This window comes from Gadus macrocephalus, chromosome 3 (assembly GCF_031168955.1).
Source record: "Gadus macrocephalus chromosome 3, ASM3116895v1".
NCBI lineage: Eukaryota > Metazoa > Chordata > Actinopteri > Gadiformes > Gadidae > Gadus > Gadus macrocephalus.
Window position 1 is genome coordinate 6,882,973 of NC_082384.1, and position 10,006 is coordinate 6,892,978.

The 10,006-nt window shown below is 46.0% G+C and overlaps 1 protein-coding gene and 1 long non-coding RNA gene across 3 annotated transcripts in view; one reads left to right on the forward strand and one right to left on the reverse strand.

The window, feature by feature from the left end:
* Window positions 1-10,006, forward strand: part of LOC132453867 (uncharacterized) — a 154,086-nt gene that overhangs the window by 113,911 nt on the left and 30,169 nt on the right. The window lies entirely within an intron of this gene.
* LOC132453859 (recombining binding protein suppressor of hairless) lies at window positions 229-9,982 on the reverse strand. Of its 2 annotated transcripts, none has more exons than XM_060046895.1 (11): window positions 9,804-9,982; window positions 9,201-9,239; window positions 8,968-9,063; window positions 8,647-8,812; window positions 8,171-8,363; window positions 6,840-6,977; window positions 6,315-6,427; window positions 5,938-6,078; window positions 4,931-5,086; window positions 3,838-3,941; window positions 229-3,099 (listed from the first exon to the last, which is right to left on the reverse strand). In XM_060046895.1, the coding sequence occupies exons 1-11, from the start codon at window positions 9,821-9,823 to the stop codon at window positions 2,754-2,756; spliced, it is 1,512 nt and encodes a 503-aa protein (XP_059902878.1). In that variant the 5' UTR covers window positions 9,824-9,982; the 3' UTR covers window positions 229-2,753. The 2 variants fall into 2 exon arrangements, with proteins under 2 accessions (XP_059902878.1, XP_059902880.1); XM_060046897.1 differs by having other exon boundaries at window positions 8,189-8,363; window positions 9,804-9,979.

The following is a 10,006-nucleotide window of genomic DNA, read 5'->3' on the forward strand; positions in this document are numbered from 1 at the left end:
GTTGAAACACTCAAAGTTGAAGCACAAATGCCTTTAGCACATAGCTAAAGGCATTTAACACAAGAGCATGACACTAGATTTATTTAGGAGTTCAGACTGTCATCACAATCACATCCTGTACAGTTATATAATCGGACAGTCCTGGACAGTATCAATAGGAATATATTCCCTGGTGTCCTAGTAAGTAAAAAGACACCAAACAATTCAAAATGAAGTAAAACAAATAACTAAATTCAACTTCTTTTTTATTAATGACCTTTCGCTGAGGAACACTGGCAGTGATTCTCCTTAGAGGGATTTACAAAGAGACAGAGGCATTGACAAAATGGAGGGGCAGATAGAGAAAGAATCATACACGAGGAAGATGATGAAAGGAGCAAGCCCAGAAACTAGCCTGCTTTTAGTTGTCTTGATTAGTCCAAGTTATAATAAATAGCTTGCCCTATTGCTGCACATAAAAGGGGAAAACAACCCAAACAAGACGCCGTTGGGAGAATTTAAATTGGGCAATGAGGCGTTCAGGCTGTTTTTTGGAATACTTTCAAACCTTTATAAAAATGAGTGTATTGTACGATACAACTTAACCTACCAAACAAGATTAAACTACCAGAGAGGGCCTCCTTCCAATGCATAAAAGAGGGAAAGTTTAGTTCTGCAGTTTGTGATTGAACGGTACTAGGAAAGACGGACAGAAACTAAACCAGGCTGATTATTCCGTAAGTGAGCAGTGATGGCGTATCAGACAGTTCCCTGTAGCAACAAGTGTCTATCCTTTTTAATATGTATGACAGCACCAAAAAAACACAGGTTAGGAGCTTACCACCCACCCATCCATCTAACAGTGTTGGGGACAGAGAAGCTCCGCTGCCTTTACCGTAGAGCTAGGAGACCGAGCCCCTAGCTTAACCAAGGAGGCCTACACAGAGAGGGCAGAGGCTGGACCATACAGGTAGTGGTTTGGTTTTAATGTGATCTAAACAACAACGGGAAGGAGGAAAGTGTGTGTGGTGGGGGGGGGGTCTCATTGGCTCAACCAAAATTGATATGCACAATGAACACAGGATATGAAAAGCAACATAACATCTGGGGAACACAGAAGATTGTTGCAGTGGACCGCAGGAGATCCCAACACCGAAAGGTGATCCGATTTGATTGTAGAAAACACTATCTTTGTAGGAAATTACTTGTTTTCAAAATCCACATGGCGTTGAGCATCAACAGCAGCAGTTCAATGGTGGGCAAGAGGAGCAGTCTGTGCTACAAGGCAGGAGTGGTGTTAAAGCTGTTCAGTACTTTTGCCCCCCAATGGGAACCCAAGGCCCCTTCTAAAGTTCCCCAGCAAAGCGCTGGGCACTAGATCATATAAAAACACTGAGTTTAAACTCAAATTATTTACACAATGTATTAGTTCTCATTACCAGCCTCTAAGGCTGAAACGCTTTTTGTTGGGGTGTTCTGTGGGGGAGGGGGTAACAGGGCTACTAGTTACAAAGGAACTAAGTCAACTTTAAGTTGGAGCATTCTGAAAAATAAAAATCGGACTAGTTGGAAATCAAAGGCCTCATGTGGGAGCAGCACACTACTCGTGCATTAGAATTTAACGACACACACACACACACACACACACACACACACACACACACACACACACACACACACACACACACACACACACACACACACACACACACACACACACACACACACACACACACACACACACACACACACACCCTGATCAGAAAAGGCGAGCGTTGTGGAAGATCTAAGGAAGCAGAATGTCTGGGAGCGCTCTACCGTTTCTTCCTAAAGACTAGGCATTGAGTATTTTCTACTAGTACTTTGTTTACATTATTGGAAGGTTATTGAAATGGCTACCAGGATTGAGTTTCCAGCTCCAATGAACATGAGAAGCAAACCGGGGGGGTCCCCCTTCGCCACCCGGCCCTCGCCATCTCACTCAAGTTAGCCGTCCAAAGACCTATTCGTTTTGGTAACAAATGTGAACTTAATGCGATATCATACAAAAAAAAAAAAAAAAGTGAAAATGTACCTCAACTAAAGCTTATAAAATATAATACGAATAAAATAATATAATATTCCTTGGTCCGTAAAAACTATGTTACCATAAGAAAAACCCTCCCAATGAGTTCCCCCAGCCCCACAGCCGCTCCCGTGCACAGCGGCGCCAAGCTCTTCAGTACAAAAACCAAAGACACACTTGACACTAGTATAAAGTAAGCATGGGGAAGACCTCCTACAAAACCACAGCTACAAAAACAAACAAGAGTTCTTTGACATGAAAGGCTTCAGTGACTGTCTGTGTCGGTGGCAGGGGGGAGTCGTGTGCATCCCCGCTGTTGATTTATACCGTACAATCCTCAGACTGGGACTCGTTCTCAATCCACAACTGTCCACAAGAGGGGGCTAAAGAGGAGTGAGTGGGGAGTAAAAAAATAAAAGATATTACACCCCACCTCTCCACACCACCCAAAGTCTGTGTCTTTTAAAAGAGGAAAAACCATTGTCCATTTCCACGGAGGACAGTTGCTCTCTTCAGTTTGTGGCTTGGCGTGCTGTTCTGCCCGGGGTCCATGCGCCTCCTTTGGGAAACGCGCACACACACACACACACACACACACACACACACACACACACACACACACACACACACACACACACACACACACACACACACACACACACACACACACACACACACACACACACACACACACACACACACGTCGCTACTATGACAGCACGGACATGGCCGACGCCATGCTGGCGGCAGAGTCGCTGGTGGGGTACGCCCCCTGGGCCTCGCCCACGCCCCCCAGCGAGGAGGAGGAGGAGGGGGAGGAGGAGGAGAGCGGCGAGGAGGAGGAGGTGCTGTGGGTGCGCAGGATGGCCCCCGCCGCGCTGCAGTGGGGCCGGGGGCCCGGCTCCGGCGTGTAGGTGAAGGTGAGGGCCGTTGCGTAGATGATGCCGTCGTTGCGCACCAGCGTGACGGGCACCTGCACGGGCTGCCGCACCCAGCGCCAACCCTCGCGGAAGGCCGAGATGTCGGGCACCACGCACAGCACGCTCTCGCCGCACCTGGGGGGGGCACGGGGGGGGGTTGGCTGGGTGGTATGGTCGGTTTGCTCTTCTGTTTCTTTCAAATAAATGCTTTTAAACTGACTATTTTAAAATCATAGTTTACTTTGGCGCCAATACGTTTGATGCTGGAATTACCTTGCCCTGCCCACGCAGTACCAAACATGCTTTTTACTTTTCTGCAGCGGGATACACTTCTAAAGCAGCCATCTTAATCAATTAAAAACATTTCAAAACGTGAGACGTCTATGGTTGGATTAAATTTTAGTCAGGCTATTGTTAAGGAAAGGATATTTTGTAATTCGCCTAAAAATCTGGACCAAACAACGCTCAATAGAGTGGTGCTGCTGCCTGAGCGTCTCCTTGACAGCACATACACCAATAGACACACTCATACCGGAGAGTGCGGCTTTAGTTACCCGCGTAGCATCGGTGTAATTAACATAGATCCCTGCTAGAGCACATTTAATGTATATATTGCCTTGCCTATGTTTTCTTATTGCATTTTGGTACACACAGTGCTAAAGTGCATTCACTGGTTCAACAACTACACTAAGATCTACAATTCTTTGACAGGATTGACAGTGCCGCTTTCTGATTGACTGATCACTTGCTCAATTGCAACACTTCATAGAGCGTATGACAATTATTTCAATATGCAAGCAACATTGCAAATTATAAAAAAAATACCATCTCTCTCAATCTTTTGTGTACACACACACACACACACACACACACCTGTACATGGTGTCTGCCTCCACATCTCCAAACCATACTCGGAGGTCAGGGGTGAAGTTCTGTCCCGTTAGCTCCAGCATGGCCACATCGCCGCCTCCGTTCAACTAGACCAGGGTTGCGGGGAAAGGTGTGTTAAAGCTAAACCAAACACCAGGTTGGAACAAGTCCCTTTCACTATCTAAAGTGAATCCATACCACTGAACCTATACCACTGAACCTATACCACCTAAGGTTTTTGCTTTCACACACAAGGCACTCCCACTCGCTACAATCAGACTTGAGAGATGAGGCCAGAATGTTTGATTGACGTGACCAGGAAACAAGGCAATAGCTCCCAATGCAAGCCAACCGCATGCTTTGAACGTAAAGAAGGCCATTTGAGGCCACTTGTAAAATTACATCCTATGTCTTGCCAACGTTTCTGCATTTATGTCGAGAGTTGGGCTGGGATCAGTCCGAATCCCAACGCAATACTTACACTTTACCACCGCTATAACACTCATCAGTATTACACATCCTCCAAAATAACGCAGGCTTGCTTGGACCCAATTTTGCGGCACGTTGTAATTTGAAACGTTTCCCTCTGCAATTTAGGTGAGGAGGGAAACTGTTAACGCAGAAGCAGCATGCAACCAATGAGCATAACGTGAGTTTACGATGACAAGTCAGTTGTACTTTTGAAATTGTTTTATTTATGTCCACGCATATTTAAATGTAGCTGTGTCGTACTTCCTTTAATAACTTCAGCGTGAATGTGGTTGCTTCTGCATGCGCTGTTGAAACCAAATAAATATGAACGTTGTTGTAATAATGATAATACGATTCTCGCTATCACCTAATCCGGGGAATAGCACAGTTAGTCATTTAGGAAGCCCAATGACAGTGCTATAGAAAAGGTAAGAAGGACTTATGGAGTCTGGTTTTCCTATCCAAAAAAACACCTTTTAACTCCTGAATCTAAGGTTGGCGAATTTAGGTCCCAGCTCAGAACAAGAGGGTTTGGAAACGCACGTAAAGAAAAGAAGAAGTACTCAAAGAGACAGGTTGGTAGTACAGAGTGTGTGGGTCCGTCCTATGGCGGCCATGGTTGTACCTGCAGGCTGTCCACCACGGGGACGGGGGTGACGGGCTTGGGCACGGGGCCCATGCCCTCATAGAAGGTGTACTCGGCCTTGTCTGTGCTGATGATGGTCCAGGACGCCCCGTCGTTGATCATCTCTTTGTTGGACTCTTTGGGACATGGCGTGGCCTGCAAACAGAGGTTAAATATAAACTAGACAAATGTGGACAATGTAGTTCCTATAAAGCATATTGGAACATTGCAGAGGTTTTATAAGTGGGACACATTTGGGGGAGGTGTAAGACAAAATCTGAGAAGAATAATGTTGCTTCTGTGAAACAGACACGACAATGGATTGTATGATGGATGAGATGCAACTCATTCATGATAAGGATTCTTATAGGGTTATTTAGTAAAATGTTACCATCACGAATACCCTTCTTCATAAGTGGACAAGAATAAAACGATCAATACATAGAGAAAAATTCCCTAAATGAATTAATTTTGGAAATATTCTAGTTCTGATGATTTGATAACTAAATAGATGCATTGGAAAGGTTAAATAGTGCATTGCACAAATGTGCCTCAGTGACATTCATTTATTTTACCTCACAAAAAGGTACAATTTAAGTAATTTAAACAGCTTTGTTGGAAGAATCAATACAGTAAATATATTCAACAAGTCACATTTCAGCCTTAACAGAGCCTAACACTTTCGGATAATTTGGATGTAGTTAAAGTAAAAATATTCAGGCATGAGGCAGTGCCAAAACAAACCCTGCCCACTAGCCAAGATTACCAGCTACACCTCCAAAGGACAACATTACAATAAGAATTACAATAAAGAATCAATAACGCCATCGGGAATACATTTGCATTGTATTCTCACGTGATTTAGACTACACGCTCAACGTCGAGCAAAACGTTTGATGCACGGAGCAGCTCTACCGACCACCATGCCAGAAACGCAATTCAATTAAAAGGCTTTGGAGAAAGACTGCCTGCCTGGAGGCCTTTTGGTTGTGTGTGCACGCACGTACCTGGAACTGGATGATCCGTTCCTGGGACAGGCAGAGGTACATCCTGTCCGTGTCTTTCAGGTAGAAGGCACACTTGTGGAGCTGGGACACGGGGTCGTCGGCGTCCATTAGGGCCGTTTGTTTGTCCACTTTACGGATGACCTGATTACGGGGGAGGTCCGTGGGGAATCAGACACTTGGTAGAATGCAGATACCCAAGAGCACACAAACCGTGAATGTTCCTCTCGGGACAGTATCTACAGCATCTGCGTGTGGCTGATGCTTTAACCACTATCAACTGTTTGTAAGACACGTTTGTACACACAGTGTACCCCGCATGCCCCTGCCCACCCGACATCAACACACACAAACACACACCCACACGCATAGCAACGTACCAGTCTAGGCAGCGCCATGCCAGTCACAGAGCACACCAGTTTGACCGTCTGACCATAGTGGATGTAGCCGTCCCGGACCGCAAACTCCTCTCCTTCAGACTCCTCATCATCCACTGCACAAAAGCACATCGAAATTCATGCTTTTGTTTACCATTCAGTTATTTGGCTTTGATCGAGCCGACAGTGAATACAGATGCATGTCAACAAGGAGCAGATAGGGCCTATGGGCTGCGGACAGTTAGGATCCAACCCAGAACCGGAACCCTTCAGTCAAAAACAAGAAAACGATCCTGCACCCATGAACTTGATTCTAACACAGAAGTGTGTTTTAAGTCCCTCCAAGCCCAGATTCATGTTGACGCATTGGGTCATCTATACCATGTCAGGACTTTTTATAAAGTTACTACTAAATTGACACAATATCCATCTGAAGCAGCATTTCAAAAGATCAACACATTAACAATGAGGAGGGATGCAGAAGAGCGTAGACTAGGTGAATAAGCGGTGCCCAGAGGAGCGACGTACAGAGGTGGATGTAGAAGGCCCCCCATTGCTGGGAGCTGGCGTGGAAGTTTCCCCCCTCCACGTGCAGGTACCTGGTGCTGACCGTCTGGGAGCGCAGGCGGTTGAACAACGCCACCTTGGTCCCTGACGCTATACACACTGGGGAGACAGAGGGATCAACACACACACACACACACACACACACACACACACACACACACACACACACACACACACACACACACACACACACACACACACACACACACACACACACACACACACACACACACACACACACACACACACACAGGAGGGACAGACATCAACACACACCGATACTTTGCACACTGGAGACGGACGGACATCGACAAGCTATACACATAGACACATCAGTCACTCAAGAGGCCATCAAACACACACTGTGATCACACATTCACATGGACTATGCATCCACCAACACACACAGACTGCGATAAAATTACATGTGTATGTGTATATGCGTGGATGACAACAGATGGATTTATCAGATGTTGTGGTTCTTCAGACATACTTTGATGTTGTTGATGATTGTAGGAGTGTATAATGCAAGACACAGTCTTGTGTGACAGGACAATAAAGTGGTATATAATCATATCTCTCTCTCACACACTGAAGGATCCCCAACACACGCAATATCCACATTGGAGACTGAGAGACAGTCCTCCCCACACACTGGAGACTTCATCAACACACACACGCACACAGACACAGGAGAAACATTAACCAACACACACACACACACTGGAGAGACAGCCACCAACACACACTGGAACATTCCTCATCACACACTAGAGACAGAGAGACCATCACCGAGACACACCAAACACTGGGGACAGAGAGACCATCCCTTATAATCACCGGAAAGTCAGTTGCCAACACACACACTACACAATGGAGACCTCAGATACACAGAATACACTGCAGAAACAGTCACCCCCACACACTGGAGAGACCGTCAACATCACAAACTACACACTGGAGACCTCAGAAACACAGAATACACTGGAGAGACCGTCACCTACACACACACACACACTGGAGCGACCGTCACCTGCACACACTGGAGTGACTGCAACAACACACTCTTGAGAGACCGTCAGCAAACCGTGCTACACATTAAAGCCAGAGGCCACCAAAACACACACAGCACACTTAGGACAGAGGGACCGTCATCAACACACTGGAGAGACCATGAACAACACACTAAGGACGAAGAGACCCCATCAAAACACACAGGAGACTGTCTGTGTGCGTGTGTGTGGGTGAGAGTGTGTGTGTGCGTGTGTGTGAGAGTGTGTGTGGACACGCACATGTTGTTCTCCACTTACAGTCAGCGTTCTTAAGAGACTGCTTCTTCTTGGAGGGCTTGGAGATCACCTTGATGCGCTTGCTGAGGAAGACTCCGATGTCGGCGCTGTTGCCGTAGAACATCTGCACCGACAGCATGAAGTGTTTGCGCTTGTCCGAGTCGCTGATGTACAGCGTCTTAGCGGTGCAGAAGTGCTACAAGGAAGTGAAGGGAGGTGCAAGAAACATGAGTTGCTCTCTTGAGATCTGAATCGTTGTGACAGGAGAAGGATTGCAAATTATTGATATTAAATACCCACTCAATATAGATAATCAACTTTTCACAGGAAGATGTTATAATTTAAACTTGTTTATCCAATGTACAGCCCTCCAGAAGTTCTTACAACAAAATGCGTATTCCTCATAAGTTACCAGAGGCAAAGGAAGCCAATATTAAGAGGAAATTAAGATGAATCATAATGGGGTGTTTTATGCCAACCTTGCCCTCAAGATTGAGTTGTTGCATCTCCTGTTCGCTGTTGCCTATTCCAATAAAGGCGCAGGGCTGGGCCTCTTGTTCCGTGCACCCTTCCCTCTCCATACTCTCCAGCTTCTTCTGCCAGCCACTCCCCATCAAATACACACATGGCGGAGGGCAAAAAAACCTGTGACGAGGGAGCGATTGGAAAGGTAAACACAACGGCAACAACACTATTATTATGCTTATTAGCAAGTGTGCTAGACGATCACATCGCTTTGGGCTTTTGGCCAAAACCCAAATTAAATGACTGTAATACCATACAGTCTGTAATACACCAACCTTTTTTCATTCCCGTAGGACTTCTGTGCAACCTTAGCGTGTAGAATGAGGACCGTTTGATCGTCTTTGTCTTTTAAGTAGTTCCTCATAGCCTCCCTGGAGAGAAAATAGGTTGACATGTTAAACGCAGTAAACAGCGTATACTCCGTATAAGCATCGGAAACCACATTGAACATGTTTTCTCAAAGCCTTCTCCAGCATCGTCTGCAGCACAGTTCTGGTTCGTGGTTTACCTTGTCAAACGCTGAGGTTGAGGTCGCTCACCAAACTTCCTGCAAAACAAAATATGAACTTGTTTAACATCGTGGAGTCAATCTTCTCGTAGCACAGATTAAACTCGTGTGAAAGCCTCGGTGGAGCTGCAGTCTTGATGTTACGTGACTGCATAGCGGAGGAGACAGTCAGTGACACTGGAAATGGAAAACCCAGCGTAGCGCTGCCACTGGTTTGATTTAAATTGATGTTTAGCGACACTTTCCCGACACGATTGTCTTCGCTGGATGCAAACTAAGTAACTCAAAACGAAGCGGAGCATAGACAATGTGCCCACAGGGTTTGGCGTTAATTCAAATGAACCATTCCACTGTTGTTTCTCCGTTGGAATAAAAGGTAGTGATTGTACTACTTAGGGTGGCGAGTTTTAGAGAAGTGGCCCGACACTGAGCCACAGACAAAGTAGCATGTAGTTAGAGTCCAGTTTAGACAACACGGGGGAAGAGATCCACTATAAACGGCATTCTCCAACAACTCCACCAAAGAGCAGTCGTTTGGCGAAACCAAGAAGTGCAACTTTTTAACAATTTTAAATTCGTTTTGTTCTGAAATTCAACACTTACCCCGTCACAACGGGCGCCATCTTCCAATAACTCTCTCTAAAAAAAAGTCCAACAATCGCGAGATCCCTCCCCCAGCCCCTTAGCGAGGCGAGTCGGACAACAGAAGAACCAGACTGGGAGAGAAAAAGGGAGAAGCGGGAGGTGTGACGGGGTGAGAAGCGAGGGAGGGGGCGACGGGCAGAGGGTAGACGCCACAACAACAG

Bases quoted from the DNA above. Each gene is read 5' to 3' on its own strand.
- LOC132453859 (XM_060046895.1), bottom strand. From the start codon at position 9,823: ATGGCGCCCGTTGTGACGGG. The intron at 6,978-8,170 runs GTGCGTGTCCAC...CTGTCTCCCCAG, and splicing joins CTGTAAGTGGAGAACAACAT to TGTGTATAGCGTCAGGGACC. The intron at 3,942-4,930 runs GTACAACCATGG...ACCCTGGTCTAG, and splicing joins CCGTGGTGGACAGCCTGCAG to TTGAACGGAGGCGGCGATGT.